This window comes from Ostrinia nubilalis, chromosome 4 (genome assembly GCF_963855985.1).
Source record: "Ostrinia nubilalis chromosome 4, ilOstNubi1.1, whole genome shotgun sequence".
Lineage (NCBI taxonomy): Eukaryota > Metazoa > Arthropoda > Insecta > Lepidoptera > Crambidae > Ostrinia > Ostrinia nubilalis.
In genome coordinates, this window is record NC_087091.1 from 18,379,990 (window position 1) to 18,398,413 (window position 18,424).

Sequence of the window (18,424 nt, forward strand, 5' to 3'; positions counted from 1 at the left end):
CAGGTGCAGAACTAGCGCAGCCTTTGAGGAATTAGCGGCGGCTCAATTAGTGGCTCTTGGAAAAATGAGCCGGCGGAAGACATGGAAATGCAGGACGGGGTAAATCAGGATATGGGTGCTTTAGTCAGTTTAAATAGAAATTATTATCTTTTTTGTAGCTTGATGTATCTACGAACTTAGTTGCATACTCTGAAGTGGAAGTGGAATGGTATTGATTGCTCCATTACAGGATATTTTTTCATACTTTCAAGCTATTTTGGACAGTGTCTGTGTCCATTTTCGTCAAAGATGGGGAAAAATGTAAAATTAAATAGTTTGGATGGAGACGAGCACGTATAAAGAAAGCCGTATCTTTGCGTCTGCGTCCTAAGAAAATGCTTTTTAGTCGATTAGGTCTTACTTGTGCGTATATGGGTTTGTATTAGATTTCCGTACATCCCTCGAAAGCTGTGTTTATTTAGTGTTTCATGATATACTTAAAATATACAATTGTATACAGTTTTGGATATAAATAACACAAACAAACAAACAACATTATCATATCGATAAAAAAAGTTGCGCAATAATGGGACACAAAAAGCATCGTAAGTGGGATATAGCGAATCGATGAGTTCCTTCAAGTAGGAACAATATTTACTGAAGCTACTATTATTGGAGCTGCGACAAAGCTGTTAATCTTCATTCAACAGCGGCGCGCAAACAGGGATGTTTGTGCGGCGTGTCGTGAGAGGAACTACACAATCCGCACGATATCTTTACACAAAACAGATTAGGTGAGGCTATTTATAGTTTATTCCCATTGAAATTATCGCTATTTAAACATTAAAGCCTCTTTTATCTTTGGATCTGTTGAAATATTTACTAGTTTTTGCACACGGATCTTCCCGTCTGTATTTTAGTTTGTCAGAGTAAAACTGACTTTTTTACGTTATAATTAGGTCAACTAACTCAATATCATTATGAATTCCTCCAAAGACTTTTACAATGACGGGTCTTACGTTACCCACATCCTGGTACGCGAATTTCACTAAATCGTTGGTCCACCTAGTAGCAGGCCTGCGTACTCTACATTTTCTTTTAGATGATTTTATGCCGACAGTGGACGTCATATTTTATCTGAAAGGAACGAACGAAAATATAAAGTACCATTATTACTATTCTGATATTAAACAATCATAGTGTAAAGTTTATTTAAACTCCGTTCAGTAGTGAAATATTAACAAACGCACATGTAGCGCCCCTGGGACTGCGGGTGTCTAGATATAGGTGACGCTAATCATTTACCATCAGGTGATCCGTCTGCCCGTTTGCCTCCTATTACATAAAAAAAACTTCCATTACGGAAGTATACGGAAGTTAAACGTAGCTTAATACACCTCATCGTATTTAGAAGCTTTTATTACTGTCTCTACAATTTGTGCACGGTCTGTTCATGCTAAGGTATCCTTAACACCTTCTAGTCCATATCTGAAGATTTCCTCCACATTGGTACCCTAGACAGGGCTGTCCCGCTCGGTTCCGCGCGCTTGGAGGCAACCCTTCCGGGACGCGTCGTAAATATTCAAGGTTACACTCGCTCGAGCTATTTTTTCCGAATTTACTCGACGCGGGACGTACGGGCCACGGAGGCGGCGGTGCTCGGGTTAACTGACTCAAATATTTATTTATTTTATTTCCATAATATTACAGCTAAAATTACAACAAACTTAAGACATGTAGCTATTGTCCTTTTTCAATATTTGGGTCATGCAGAAAAAGATGAAAGTTAACATAATACTTGCAATGTCAAAATGTTGAGTTTTGGCATAAGTTTGAATTGTATGACGAAAATTTTATTTTATTATGTAAAAACAACGAAACGGACGAAATATTTTGTGAAATTATGTCAATAGACTATGTTGCTGGCAGTTTGGCCAGCAATCCTTTTTGATAATTGTTTATGGTTTTTTACTTTTTTTTAATATTGTTTATTGGATTTTTGAAGTTGCTTTTTGTACACTCTCGTGTCTAATGCCTTGAGCAATAACTGCTTTTCGCTCTTTTGGAGTTTTTCCATAAATTGCTTCTTCCATCGTTTTTAACATTGGTCCACCGATAGGAGAGGTGAAGGTACCATGCTCACTAGAAGCAAGGTAAAGACCCAATCAGGTAACCCTACAGAGCCCCAAGCCTCACAGGTATGTGTAGATCCTAGTGTCACGGTGCCTCAAGCAGGTGGAGTCGCTCCAAGCGTCGATAGCTCCACCTCAAATGCTGGAGGTACTCACTCTAATAGGTCTAAATCTACATCCAGCACAGTTAAAGCTCGCTTACAGGCCGAAGCTCTTCACGCTAAGGCTATGCTTGAAATTGAGGAGCAGTTAGCTAAGGCAAAGAGGGTAGCTCAAGACAAACTTCTGGCAGCTCAACTCGCTGCCATCGAGTCTAGTACACGCAATAATTCCGTCAACTCTTGGGTTCACAGTTTGCCTGACCATTTCTCGGATATCGTATCAGCCGCCGCACAGCCGCAGAATCCCGCCGCTTCAAGTGCAGAGGACAGTCCAGGTCCTTTTGATGCTGTCAACACGGTACCCAAAGGTTCAGAAGGCTTACTACCTAATCATAGTCAGTTGACGTCAAAACATGTAGAACCACATCTAGTTTCTCCTTCTTGTCATCATCAATCTAATGACATTAGAGAGCTAGCTCGTGCCATCACTTCCTTAACCAACAAACCTAGACCATCTCAACTACCTATTTTTAGCGGAAAACCAGCTGACTGGATAGCTTTCAAACAGTCATACTATCATACCAGTCAGTCATGCTCTCTCACCGAAAATTTAGCACGGATTCGATCTTCCTTGCGCGGAGACGCAGCTCTATCTGTGTCCGCCCTCTTACTGACTTCTAGAGACCCTGAAGAGGTAATACAAGCTCTAGAAGATAATTTTGGACGGCCAGAACTCATAGTTTTAGAAGAGCTTGCACAAATTCGCCTACTACCTAGACTACAAACAGATCTCAAAGATTTAAACACCATTTCATGTCGTGTACACAATTTAATTTCAGTCTTGAAACATTTAGATCAGTTGGAGTATTTGCATTCACCGGAACTTTACAACACAATTTTAATAAAGTTAACACCGTTGATGCGTATGCTGTGGACACGCTATGCCGCTGAACACACAGGTGAGAAATCCAAACTGGAGTTATTATCTGATTATCTTCGTTTCGAATCCAGGAATCACACACGTTTTGGTTTAATTTCTCAACAAAATTATCCTGTAAATAAAATGAACTTTCAAAACAATACACATGACAGGAAGTGTCACGTCCATGTGACAGACGTAACTGACACTTGTCTTTTTTGTCATAAATCTCATAGTATCATAGACTGTGAAGGTTTTAGGTCTATCGATGTTGACCAAAGAGTACAATTCCTTCGTGATAATAAAATTTGTTATAAATGCTTATCTCAAAAGAAACATCAATGGCGCTCATGTTCCAAAGGGAAAATGTGTGGCATAAATCAATGTAGACTCAATCATCATCAACTGTTACATCGTACGTCAACCAGTTTTTCTAAAAATGCTGCTGCACCTACCTTTTGTCAACCGTCCGTGCCCAACATGTCCACCTGCGTTTCCGTCGAACAGGAGACTAATGACAGCAATATCCAACCGATAGTTCAACCATCTAGTCCTGTTGAGCATCCGTTGTCTAATGATACTGCCCTTTCGTGTTCATTAGCCCCTTCACATCCCTCACGGAAAGTTTTACTAAAGGTGATTCCTGTTGTAGTAAGGGGACCCCAAGGTGATGTTGAAACCTTCGCGTTGCTGGACGATGGATCTACAGCAAGTCTAATAGATTCCACCATCGCGCGTCAAATAGGTATCCAGGGCAGAGATGGACGCATACGTATACAAGGCGTAGGAGGTATGGTTTGTGAGCAAGATATACAGTACGTTTCATTTAAAATAAGAGGAAAATACAGTAATGAATTTTATACAATAAATAATGCTCGAACTATTTCTAATATTGATCTGTCTAGACAAACGGTTTCGGTTCAAGACATTCAATACTCACACCTGAGTGACATTGTTTCTGAGCTCACATATGAAGATGCCAAGCCTACAGTTCTTATTGGCGCCTCGGATTGGTTTTTGACAGTACCACAAGAGTTAAGGTCAGGCTTGCGTTCACAACCAATCGCCACTCGTACTAGTCTAGGCTGGGTACTTCATGGTCTTTCTAACAATAGTAGGAATTTTAAAGGATTTGATTTTATAAATAAAACCAATGTGGAAAATATCGACTTAGCGGAACTAGATAACTTGGTCAAGGAACAATTTAAATTAGAAGCTTTAGGAATTACTAAACGTTCCACATCGTGCGGACCTTTACACGAGCGTGCATTACAAACTCTCGACAAGACTGCTGAAAGGTTACCAAGCGGTAGGTTTAAAGTCGGTTTGCTCTGGCGAGAGGATAACCCGCATATCCCTGATAGTTATGCTCTAGCTCGTTCTCGTTTCAATACTTTAGAGCGTAAAATGGCTAAAGACAAAGATTTGAAAATTGCGTATTCTAAATTTATTACCGATATTATTGACAAAGATTATGCTAAAGAGTGCGATGATACGTACCAGTCACTTGTAAAGAATAATTGTAGGTTCTGGTACCTCCCTCATTTTGCGGTTTTCCATCCACAAAAAAAGAAAATCCGCGTGGTACACGATGCAGCTGCTCGAACAGATGGAGTCAGCCTCAACTCGTTATTATTGCCCGGGCCCGATCTATTGCCTTCCCTTCTAGGAATTCTATTTCGTTGGCGTGAAGGACGTATAGCAATGATAGGAGACATAAAGGAAATGTTTCCACAGGTGAAGATAATAGAACGGGACCAGGACATGCAACGGTTTTTATGGAGAGATGCGGACTGTGAAGGTCCCGTCAAGGAATATAAAATGTCCTCTATGATTTTTGGTGCCACTTCCAGTCCTTGCACTGCCATTTACATTTTGCGCAAAAATGCACAGGAACATGAGTCTCGGTTTCCTGACGCCGCTGACACTATCAGAAACACATACATGGATGACTGCGTCATTAGTGTCAACGACGTCAAACGCGCAGCTCGCCTTGTCGCTGATATTGTCGAATTGCACAGTCTAGCAGAATTTGAGATGAGGGGATGGGTATCTAATAATAGTGAAGCTCTTCAATTGTTACCACCAGAGCTCTGCGCCACGACACCTACATCTGTGGTTCCCCTCGCTCCTGCTACCTCAACTTGCCGTGTATTAGGATTAATCTGGGACACAGCTCAAGATGCGTTACAATTTCGCCCAACAAAAACGCAGCAATCTGAATTGCCTAAATTAACAAAAAGATCCGTTTTATCTTGCGCCATGTCCTTGTACGACCCATTAGGAATTCTTTCGCCACTGACAGTTCATAGCAGGATACTCCTTCAAAAATGTTGGCGAACAGGAGTATCTTGGGATGAACCCTTACCGATGGACCAACAAAAAGAATGGGGTTCATGGTTAGACAGTATCGCGTTAGTGGAAAATATGAGCATTCCACGTTGCTATGCGTCTCATTGCAACGCGGACTTAGACCAATCTGAGCTGGAGCTACACGTCTTTGCTGATGCCAGCGAGTTAGCTTACGCGAGTGTCGCGTACTGGCGTATTTTGGATTCAAACGGTAAAGTCAAATTATCCTTCATTGCAGCGAAGGCACGGGTCACTCCACTCAGGCCAGTTTCGATGCCGCGTCTGGAGCTACAGGGTGCTCTGCTGGCCGCACGTCTCGCGGCCACTATACTGGCGGAGCACAATGTAACTCCATGTAGGCGTGTATTTTGGATAGATTCAATGAACGTTCTTGGTTGGCTAAGAGCTGAAGCCCGCTCATTAAAACCCTTTGTTGCCAACCGTGTAGGAGAAATATCCGAAATCACTGAGGTCTGTGAATGGAGGTGGGTTCCGACTAGTTTAAACGTCGCGGACGAAGCTACTCGAATGAGTTCTGCAGTCTCCTCTCGATGGGTTAACGGTCCTAGTTTCCTCCTTAAGAGTCAAGAAACTTGGCCCTCGGAGACTTTGCCACCCGTTAGTTTAACTCAGAATGATTTCGGACGGGAGTTTAAGGCAGAGTACATACACATTCATGCCTTAGACGATCAAAATTCTCACACGCCAACGCCTATTTCGTTTACATTGGCGGCGGACCCTTCGCGATTTAGCAGTTGGTTGCGGATGGTGCGTGCAACCGCCCGCGCGCATCAGTATATCAAAATCCTCCGCAATCGCATAAATTCAAAATTGGGGTCACATAATTTGGCTACACGTTTCTCTTCATCCTCGCGCGCTCATAATAGTCATCCAGCGCATTCATTATCATCTTTACCATTGCTCAGCGACGAGGATTTATACACGGCAGAGGTTCACATCATTCGTCAATGTCAAGAAGAGTCCTTCTCAGAAGAATTGAGGTCGATTCGCCGACGTCAAGCAGTCAACAGAAGCAGCCGTCTTCTTCGTTTGACTCCCACGCTCGATTCTGAAGGCCTACTCCGAATGAACGGAAGAGTCTCTGCCACGCCTGATATGCCCTCGTTCACTAAGAGACCGATAATATTGGATGGTCGTCACCACACCGCTCGCCTCCTTGTAACACACTATCATAAAAAAGCTGCTCACGGACTGAATGAACTTGTGGTGAACGAGATACGCCAACGTTACTGGATTTTGCGACTGCGAAACACAATCCGCTCCATAGCTCTGCGTTGTACTATCTGCACAATTCGTCGCGCGAGTCCGGTTCCACCACCGATGGGAGACTTGCCGCCGGAGCGTCTGGCTCATCATCGGCGCCCATTTACATTTGTGGGACTAGACTACATGGGGCCGATGATAGTCGCAGTGGGAAGACGACGAGAAAAAAGATACGTTGCCCTCTTCACGTGTCTTACTACCCGAGCCATTCATCTGGAGATTGTACACAGCCTCTCAGCGGACGCTGCAGTCATGTGCCTGCGACGATTTGTCGCTCGAAGAGGTACCCCATGCAAGATATTGTCAGATAATGGGACTGCCTTCGTTGGGGCTAATAATCTACTTCTTGCAAGCTACCAGCAGTGTTTCGGAGACGAATGTGCTAACCAACATATTTCCTGGCAGTTCATACCCCCTTCAGCTCCTAATATGGGGGGAGCGTGGGAACGGATGGTTCGAACAGTGAAGACGGCGCTGAAAGCCATGCTGGCAGAGCAAGTGCCCAAAGACGAGCTTCTATGCACCGCTCTTCATGAAGCAGAAGCACTGGTGAACAGCAGACCGCTTACACACGCGTCCAGCGAACCTCACGCTCCTGAATCACTAACGCCGTTTCATTTTCTCATCGGTTCATCGTCACCGTATCATCCCATCAAGACTGATGCCGGGGACCTGCTCAGTAGGAGTGATTGGAAGAAGTCTCAACGCCTCGCTGAACTATTTTGGCAGCGTTGGGTCAAAGAGTACCTTCCTCTAATCGCTCCTAGAAGGTCGCCCAAAGGTTCTTCGTCGCAGAATTTCCGAGTTGGTGACCTCGTCCTTATCGCGGACGGTAATCTCCCGCGGGGAACATGGCCTCGAGGCAGAATATCTGCGGTCCACCCCGGCAAGGACGGAATAATCCGCGTCACAGAGGTCACCACTCCCGGCGGAATTCTGCGGCGACCAGTCACCAAGCTGGTCAAACTACCATCCAGTCCCCCTCCTGACTAAATCGGCTCTGCCAGGGGGGTGGAGGATGTTGCTGGCAGTTTGGCCAGCAATCCTTTTTGATAATTGTTTATGGTTTTTTACTTTTTTTTAATATTGTTTATTGGATTTTTGAAGTTGCTTTTTGTACACTCTCGTGTTAATGTTTTGAGCTGCAAAGCTACAATATACCTACTGTTTTGGCCCTTTTATTGGAGTTTCCTTGATTCTAGTGGCATACCACAATCACCACCGGCAGGCCTCTCTATAATACAGTCCACTCGATCGTTTTTAACAGACTAGTTTTTATTTAAAAAATTGTGGTTAGGCCGTATTTAACCAATTGTTTGTATGTCTTTGCAGCCTTCATGTCGTTAAGGGTCCATAATGTAGCGTGCCTTTCATAAATAAACAAGGCATCACAAACAAGCATAGAGGCTCATCACCTCGGCCACGGACCTCGTGGCCACGTCCTAAATAAGTTTGTAATATTATCATTGTTTTCTCGCCCCGCGGCCCCTCGGGGAGCGGCCCTCATTTGAATACACCCTGTTTATTGTGCCGACTTTTTTCTTTGCCTGTTTTTCCCGAATTATCGAATAATATTTTTTTCTTCGAGCGTTCTCGATTTTGTATGAGTGTTTTGCCGTCTGGTTATTTGATTTCGCGCCGCCTGACTGATGGCTCGTTAAAGATTCACGGCAACCTTTTTTAAGGGAAGCTCGAATTCCCAGTAATTTGGAGTAGCAATTACAAGGGCTTTGTGAGCCACACTTGAAGCGCCGACGCGACGTGTAAGAATAATGCAAACATTATGTATTCAAATAACGTCTTTTTTCCGTAGGTAACTCATGAAACATTCACACACATGATGTTGTGGCGTTTTCAGTGAAATGATGTTAATTTTATTCTTCGGATGGAAGCGACAGTTACCGAAATAGCCAAGCTCAGCCAAGTTGTTTTTGTGCTTAACCTATTAATTCAGAAATTGCCCTTTATTTTTTTTAATAAATCTAGTTTCGTGTTTCTTTTTTGGTCCATTTAACCACCTAATGCTTAACTAACTGTAATATTCGTACAAAACTAAATATTGTAGCTATATCCAAAAGGCATTTTATTCCAAGAATCCGTGGGATGTGCGACAATCTTTCTTGGATTCAAAGTTCAAACACGAGAGGAGCAGCAAGCAAAGGCGGATATGAAATGGAAAAGCTTACCTATTTAAAATTAAGTATTTTATTTGTAGTGTAAAATCTCAGCAATTCTCACAAGTCTTTAAGAAAATAATATTTATTGGCCCTAACCCAAACTGTTTATTCTACAATTTTATACTGAAATACTGCACTATTTCCTTTTTATCATAATCAGTCCTCGACATCTGGAAGTGGTTTATATCAGCCGTTAGTTAATTGATTAAAATAGAAACAAACATTACTAGAAATCTTTCAGTGGTCTGTTAAGCATAAAAACGTAGCAAAGAAATATATCAACTATCGCGTTTACAATATTATAGACTTCGGTACAAAACCAATCTGAATGTGCAACAATGGCGAGTTATTTACGGAGCAAGCGCAAACAGAGGAGCGGCTAAGCTGTGTTTATCCTCGGGAACAGCAAATAGCAGTATGTGCCGAACTACTTACGCCGATACCGGAGGGCTGCTTCGAACACTAAGCATCTTGTAATGCAATTACAATTATATTGAGCTGCTTACCCTCGCCACTTTGTTGTGGGCTAGCGTGAGAGCGTGTTGATAACATAACAATTGAGGTATTTTCAGCACATTTTCTAGGATTAGCTCTTTTATTTTAAAAGCTTCAAATATTACCAGCTTCTTGCTTACAACAGAAAAGATATTTTATTTCTATTTTTCGTTGCCCGCAAAAAATTCGTATCTAACTTTGGTAGGTAGGTATGACGTGAGTGAATAATAGAAATTATATCATAGAATTTAAACATATTTTTTAGCAAACTAAAAATATTTAACGAACTAAAAATATTTCAGAACACTAAAATTTTATTTTTTTACGCCTAGCTTTCAGTTCCAACTCAATTTCCGGCCAAAACTAAACGTTAAAGAATAGTAGCAAGTTTCAGCAAATATCTGAGAATATTCGTAGCATATCGTAGTCCGGAATATAAAGAGCCTGAGCGGCTAAGTAGCCGAGCGGGCCGGCCGTCAAAGGCCCGAAGAAAGCGCCCTAACCGTGTTCCGCTATTTACAATGCGTGCTCCGGAGGAATTTGTTCCGCTGCACGACAGATGCAATGCGCTTCTGGTCTTTGAATCAGTTGTGTACATTGTGCTACATTAGACTGAGATTTCTAATAAAAGGTTGAAACCAAACGAATATTATTAGTTTTCTGATTTCTGTCAAAGAAGATCAAGTGCTTATGAATTTGAGAAAGTTTTTAGTAAATTAATGACTTATCTAAATATATAAAAGGAGAAACTGACTGACTGACTGACAGATCAACGCACAGCCTAAACCGCTAAACGTAGGCACTTGAAATTTGGAAGGGACGTAGCTTAGGTACCTTAGAGGTGCACTAAGATAGGAATTCCCGAAATTCCCACGTGAACGGGAATTACCGGGAAAATCCTTTTGTATGAAAAATCTAAACCGCTTAAGTTAGACGCTTGAAATTTGGCATACAGGTATCATAGTAAACTTAAAGCTTAGTTACAACAGGATATTGCAAAATTCCCACGGGAACGGGAGTGTGCGGGAAAAAACATTTGTATGAAAAAATCTAAACCGCGTAAGATAGATGAAGGGGGTAAAACGGGATCCACGCGGACGAAGTCGCGGGCGGCCGCTAGTGGTATATAAGTATTACGCGTATAAAATATTAAATGTAATTTTTGCCTACCGACCAGACTGCAAAGTTTGTTCAACATTTTATTTTGGCTTCATATTTATTGGTATAATAATAACTCAGTCTCGCGGTTCAAAACTTTATTAGGCAGCAATAGGTCGTATTAAGGGCAAAACTAATTAATATTTAACTTTCACAAGAATTTACTATTATCTAGACCAAAAGAAGTTCTTCAAAGATCAGCTTTCAAGTTATTTTTATGTACGAAAAGAAATCCTCTCGCGGCTTATTTAAAAAACACGATCTCTATGTGACGTTTATATCTAGTAATTTTCTAAGAATTATCCAAGTAGTACTTATTTTGTGAATAATATTATGCTTTTAAACTCTATTAATTAGCCGTTATTAAGGTTTCTACTGAATCTCTATATTTAAGTACTTACCCGTAAAAGAGCAACAATTATCTTAATATACCTGCTTTTCGGTATTATTTACAGACAATTGCACGTGCCTCTAAATTGAAACGGTCCAAAGACATAACCAATTTCCAAGATAGCGTTTCGCTGTCAGATGGCGCCCGATCGCGCGTGAACCGCGCGTGACGCGCTCATGAAATATTAACGCGGGCGCGACGCCTCTCCGGACCAAATATGCTAATGTCACTTCGCTGCCGCGAGCGGGGCCGCGGGATACGCTTGTTTGCGATAGAAATCGTATATTCTCACGTCGTAAATCTTTAAAATCATTCAGACTACAAAAAGAAGTCACCAATGACTACATTTTTAAAACTTGAAGCATAAATACAACATAAGGTTTTCATTCAAACCACTGCCCATGTTCTTGGGATGGGTTTACCTGCTGCATGGTGGGTGCATTGATAAGACAACTTGTGTATTTTATCACATATTTTTAATATGTTTCATCTATTTTAGGAATCTGTCCGTTCTCTTTCTCAAGACATAGTCTTATGAAATATTTATCCTCGTTAAATTTTACTTCGTCCTTCTTGATCTCGCTGTGGTTGATTGCCATAATTTTTTTGGTCTTAGTCCACGTTCTTTGCCGAGTAAGGAATAATACTTACATTATAAATATCCTGGTCTATTAGGGATGGCAACTCAAAGAAGATAATTGAATCGTCGGTAACAGACGCGGTCTTTCTAGACGCGCCATTTGCATACTAGATGCGGCTCTGCAGCGCCCCGGCAATACCGATATTGGATCGATCCTTGCGGTAATACATGACAAAATTTCTATACATTCTTATAGACTCGAGAACGTAACAAAATGAATATCGATAAAAATGCTGTTATCAGTATGACGTCACCATTCTTTTGTTTTATTAAAACCTTCTAAATTCAGGATTCAGGACCAATTTAAAAAAATTCACGATGGCGCACTTGTTGCCATAATATCTCAACCTCATCCGCTAGGTAAGATTACTCGTACAAGCACGTAATATTTTTCATGTAATATTTTAATGGAAATGTTTGTTAAAACTCAGTAGATTAATTATAAAAATCCGGTTACAGGACAGTTGACGTAGCATGTACTAATAAATCGGTGTCCAATCAGTCAACGACAGTTGAGCGCGACCCGAACAATCGCATCCGTCGGCGTTTGCATCCATAAATGATTCATGCGTGTCCGCCGGCCGACTGCTCGACATCGGGTCATCAGGCCAGTTGGCCAGAGCCAAAGCATGTTGTTGAGATACACGCTATACTGTAATCTGTGCTTCGAAAACCCTTTTAAGTTGGCTTAATATATCATGAATATCACAAGATCTTTCACCTAAGTGTTAAAATGATAAAATTAAAATTATAAATATGCTGAATACCATCAAAGAATGACGGAAACGTTTTTAATATTTAAGCCAGAAAGTCATGATTTTTGAAGTTACAACAGTTTTGATTCGGATTTTTCTTTCCCTGAAACACTAAGCTAAAAACTCTAGGAATATATTCCACTACTGAACACAAAAGTACGAGTATTTCCCGAGAACGGTGTGATTCGTGTAAAGCAAAAGAATGTATGCAAATAACTGAGGAAATTTAAACTACGCTTTGTTCAATGATAATCTTTTAACGATATTGTTGTAAAAAGCATTTAAAATAAATGATGTTCGTAAAATGAGATTTAGTCCCAGACATAGCGTTAAATATTTTCTTACTTACTACTTTAAATATGTCCCTGCTGCAGCTCCTTCTTGCCTCAGTTTATAAGTACACGACTATTGCTTTCAATAAATTACTGCGTGTGCTCCTTGGCATGTGAAGTGTTAAGTTTTATTATCATCATGGTAAAGCATGCGCCATGCGCTGTCTATGCTAGGTGGATAACGTGTTAGAAAGCATTTCTAAAAGATTGGAATATAAATGGTACAGCCCTCTACACAGAGAGAACAGGTGAAATATGTCCACTCGTCTTGTAGCTAGATTAGATACGGTCATAAAGTTTTAAAACATCACAAAATTAACTCTATCTCCTAAACTAAGCAAAATCGTAGAACAAACATGGGAGTGATTTTGATACACATTGATGTAAGGAATCTAAATTTTTCTTTTAGACCTCACTGTTTTGGCCATCCTGTATACTAAAACTTTCAGCTCATCGTGTTATTTACAGGTGTACCATTATTGCTACTTTATTTATGATGATGTCGGATGAAATCGACTCCAAAGAAGTTTCCACCAATATTGAGATTTCTTACCCAAAAATGATATGAAAACGCTACCACAACCGAGTGTAGATCGCAAGACGCAAGCCGCCGTACGGTGTATTGTGATAATAAACAGACAAAGATAACTGCAATGAGCAGTCACTCCGGCACGAATGATGTTTGCATGCCAAATTTAATTTCGAATACTTTTCCCCGTCGTTTGGAGGCAAACAGTAGGTGGAGGATGAATAATACATGTCTCACTCATACGTCGCTTCTAGCCTTTCTGATGGGGCTATGAGAACGGCGAATTCATATTTTGCAAATGAGCATCCTTATCATTGGTAGTTGTCATTTTTAATTGCTGAAAGAAAAGCTCTTGTATTGACTTCCGGCGAAAACTGCCCAGCTGTAAAATACTTACTCGCGTACATTGGCTACCTTCAAATGAAAAGCGCTTTTTGAGTCTAGTGATTAGACCTAAAGGTTCTAAGTACGTACTGAAAAATTTTGCAAATAGCAGTTTAATATTAATCAATAATTAATTTTACCATTCCTTCAACAACTTACATCACATTACCATACCTAGAAATACTTTATCTATATCTATGTGCCCTTTAGAGTATTGTATTGTTATGTTACCAATTTCATAACTGTACAACTTAGTGAAGACAATATTTATTCGTAATGGAAGATTTGTGAATGTAAAGGGTTTAATTAATACAAGAATAAGTTAAAGTCGCGCTTTCAATGGCCCCAGCCCGCTCAGGCAATATAAGGCTTTGACGATTTTCTTTCAGCATTCCGAGTGATTCTAAAGTCGGTTCTTTATAAAGCACCTTCATCTCGAGACGCGCATCCTAAGTATATCATGAGTATTTAAACGGTAATATATGTGTAGTACTGTTGCTATTGCGCACTTAAAAGGTTAATAAATATGGATGGCCCAGGTTCGCTTGTGCTCCGTTTTAACAAAAACCTTTCTTTATCATGGGTGACAGGTAAATCTTAGATCGCATAAATTATTTAGAAGTAGACATTTCATGACTTGTACCTAATAGCTTTAGCTCGTACTGTAAAATAATATCGAAAATTTTAGAGAAAGCATGTTGGTTGAATAAAAATCAAGTCCATGCAAATCTTAATTATTTTCAAAGAGTTATAAAACCAGTGGAAATGTTTCGAGAAGAGGCCTGCATTCCCGCCGGCTGGCGGCGTAAATCGCAACAGTAACGCGGCCGCAACCCGACCATACCGCACCGTTGTTTGAAATTACGCGATGCCGGCTGCGCAAGACATTTTTGTCGCAACATAGCAGCCGAGTGCCATTGTTAGGCCCACTAATTTCTTTGGCATCAGATTCTGGAGGGTCGAATAGACTTAATAGCATAAAATGCAATGACTTAAACAAAGAAAATCTAACAAATTTAGTATTTAATAACGCCCCATTATGTTTTTTTTAAATAAATATAAAAAAGTTGAATAAAATGTAATATTAATAATATTAATTTTACTTACAGGTGGTTCCCGAGCAATTAGCACAGCCGTCGCAGTCTGGTAAGTTACTAAGTAGTTGTCTCTTATAGAAATAAAACGGTAAAACGCAACATTTGCCGCGACACTACGCCATCTGTCATGCGGCGCAATATGCGTCGGGAGTGCGGACGGACAATGCGCGATTTATGCGCCCAATCGAGCTTTGCTTTATTCGATCATTTATTACAAACATCGGCTTTCAACGTTTTTTGTTTATTTAAGCGAGAACTGTTGTAACGCCGGTTAAAAGGCTTCTTATAACTGACGAACGCACACGCACCTCTAAGTAGAGACATTATTGTCATACCTACTCAGCCAGAGTATGCCAATCTATTGTTACCTGAACTCAACCTCATTCCAATTGTTATTTTTTATTTTATTCAAGCCCAAGTAAATTTTTATTTATAGTGATATTGCCGTAATTTTCGGCAAACAACGTCAAGTTAACACGAGTCATGATTAGGTACAGAAAGTAGAAAAAGTAGAGATGTCAATGTTTGTAACATTATCTTCGTTGATCGTTATTTGTAAAGGACATGATGTACCTTCTGCTGAAGCCTCAACCTCATGACGGAACTTAGTGTTCCGAATATTGATACACATGATCGATCGGCCCTGTTACTTGCCAGCAGATGGTTTCCCTTTTTACCTGTAACGTGCCTTTTTTCATCGCGTATCCAGCTATCAACTGACACGCCAATTTGCTTCAAACGATCGTTTTGACAACAAATTGCAGTCGTAAAATGTGTCGAATACTGTTGATCGGAAAATTTGGACGTTGTCGCATCCGGCAGTTGGGACAATGTTTGCGGAAGTGCTTGTTTGGCTTCGTACACAAAATATAACAGAAGACAAACTCCATACTAAACGCGCTCGAGCCACGCACACATACACACCGCTCTAGCAAGACTGTCTTGGACGAATGCGAGCGCGACGTGGCGCGACAGACGTTCGCCACACGTTCGCTGTGGTTCGCTTGAGTCACGCGCCGGTCAATCAACCGCCTGTGATATTATTTTGTTTTGCGAAATTGACGAAAATGAGTGAACAGAAAAAGTCGTATTATAATTGTTCGGTATTTGGTTGCTTAAACTCGTCATTAAATACCGAATTTTCATTTTTTAAATTACCAGTTGATTCGGGGAGGTAAGTAAGTTATTTATTTGAATTTCAATTGAAATTGAAAGCCAACTCAATTATTAGGAATATCGAATTGTTTTAGAGAGGTTTTATGAATTATTGGATAACTAGCTTTTGCCCGCGGCTTCACCCGCGTGAAATTCAGTTTGTCACAGATCGTCATAAATTATAGCCTATATGTTATTCTGGGTTATAAACAATAATACTGTAAAGTTACATCAAAATCCGTTCAGTAGTTTTTGCGTGAAAGAGCAACAAACATCCAGACATCCAAACTTTCGCATTTATAATATTAGTTGGATAATAGTGTCAACCACTCAACTAAATACTACTTCCTTCTCGTGTATTTGTTTGCAAACTATTATTATAATAACGTACTAAATATAAATAAGTATACGTGGATATCTGTTATTGTCTTTCTTGCATAGTATTAAGAGTAACATTTTTCTATCATAACGAAATAAACGCAACACATGACAAGACAACCCTAGCGCGACGGTCGAGCGTGCGAGCGAGAGAGGTATGCAAAGCGAGGTACATACATGAGTTTACCTTCTGTTATATTTTGTGCTTCGTATCAGTCATTCTCTCGATATGATATAGATAGTATTAGTAGACTTAACACTATCGATAACAATTGTTTATATCATAACCAACAAAATACTCGTATAGTTTCAGTTGTAAGTATTTGATTTCAAATTAAATTATGGTTGGGGAATGGACACTAAAAGCAGTGTTTCGTGCTTTCCTGAACATATAAAGCAATCGGAAATTTCCTTTTTTTATACGCCATTCATTTATGCCATTCTTGTAGTTGTTGTATCCACAAAACTTCACCAGGATCAAGGAGTCGATGCAAGTATCGATTAATCGGCATTCGATATTTTTGCAACTGGTGAGCGAGACCCGAGCCCATGAATGATTTATAAACTTGATGGATGTCGGACGCGCGATTGCGAGCGTTTAGCTATCATTGACGGATTGGCCGGATTTATTTGTTGAGCCAGCCAACCGGGATTATTACACACTTTTACTGTTTGATTTTTTGGACGGCTTTTACCTATTTTTCACATGTAAAATTGTATCTAAAATATAATATGTTTGTATAAATAAAAAACAGACTTAGTTTGCTTTGAAAATTTTAACGCGTTGCTGCTCTTAAAAAATAAATAAGATTGTTTTTTTTTTTAATATTTAAAAGAAAAACAGGTGATTTTACTACAGTTGTACAGAATGACAATTTTATGAGTGATCTTTTTCAAATATGAATATTGTGCTCAGTTTGAGTGTTGGGGTCAGAATAAAAATGTTGATTTACGACGCTCATGCGAAGGGCGCCTCTCGAAACGCCGTAAAGAGCGCTGACGATATTGCATGAGCATCCCTTCTCACGTCTGCCACAAAAGACGTAGATTCAGATGGCTCAGTACTTCTTCACATGCGTTTGAAGTACTTTCAACTCCTATAAAACCATCCTTCCCTTTCCCTAAGGCTGGAACAATTTGGCTTTATTTATTATTCAACAGAAGTTGGAGAAAAAAAATTTAAGAAATAGATAAAAAGCCGTCTTGACTTTAGTCCCTCAGAGATAGACCAATACACTACCACTACACTCAAAAAAATCAAAATCAAAAATATTTATTCAGTTTAGACCACAAGTGGCACTTATGAACGTCAAAATATAGTAAATATATAAAAATAAAAGGTAGCCCTTTTGGGTAACTTCACATGTCTCCTTATATTTTGGGCCCTCACTAGGCGCAATCCTCAGCTACTATTACTGATAGGACTGGACTGGTTATACTGATACCCTAAATTCAGAAGTTAATGTAGTCTTTGTCTGCTGTGCCAACTTCTATTATGCTCCTGTCAAACCCTAATAAAATATAGTACAAATGCTCGGAGCTTATTACACGTCATTACCACTGACCGTTGTGTCCTAAGGTTTAGGGCTTCGCTAAAGTATGCTTTACTTATATTGCTCATGAATACAGCCAAATTTAAATCAGCAGAAAATATCAGGAATTGTTCTTTCTCCATTTTTTCTAAAATTTATTAAAAGTACACTTGCTGGATTGACAAAGCAAACTATATTAATTACGACTGCTTATGCTTATTCGAAAAGGTCCACGACTCTAGTATTATTCAGAATTATTATACGCAGTAGTATTCAGAAACTTTTACTAAACCATTGGATTTTTTGTTTTGTCTTTTCGGATGTCAAATGGCCATTTACATGGTCCATAAACCCAATGCCCTCTCTTATAATTTAATATCTCCCAAGATGAAATTGTATGTAAGCAGGCAGAGCCGCAGGCAACTGCTAGTTATTTGTTCGTCAGCCACGTTAACCCTGGAGGTGTCTTAATATAACAGGGGAAACCAATTTTGTGACGTTAATTAGTTCCAATAAGTTTAGTGCGGCCGCGAGTAATCCATGCGAACTGGCTGTGTTGTGTAAAGGGATGGCGATCAGTCGCCTTGTACTTTCCAACAGAATCGATAGAGATAAACTAATGTCTTTAATTAAA

At 40.0% G+C, this 18,424-nt stretch overlaps 1 protein-coding gene across 1 annotated transcript; it reads left to right on the plus strand.

Annotated features, from left to right (window-relative positions):
• Nucleotides 1–2,114: 2,114 nt before the first annotated feature.
• Nucleotides 2,115–7,760, plus strand: LOC135071404 (uncharacterized). Its single transcript, XM_063965195.1, has 3 exons — nucleotides 2,115–2,607; nucleotides 3,784–3,921; nucleotides 4,306–7,760. The coding sequence occupies exons 1-3, from the start codon at nucleotides 2,115–2,117 to the stop codon at nucleotides 7,758–7,760; spliced, it is 4,086 nt and encodes a 1,361-aa protein (XP_063821265.1).
• The last annotated feature ends 10,664 nt before the right edge of the window (nucleotides 7,761–18,424 follow it).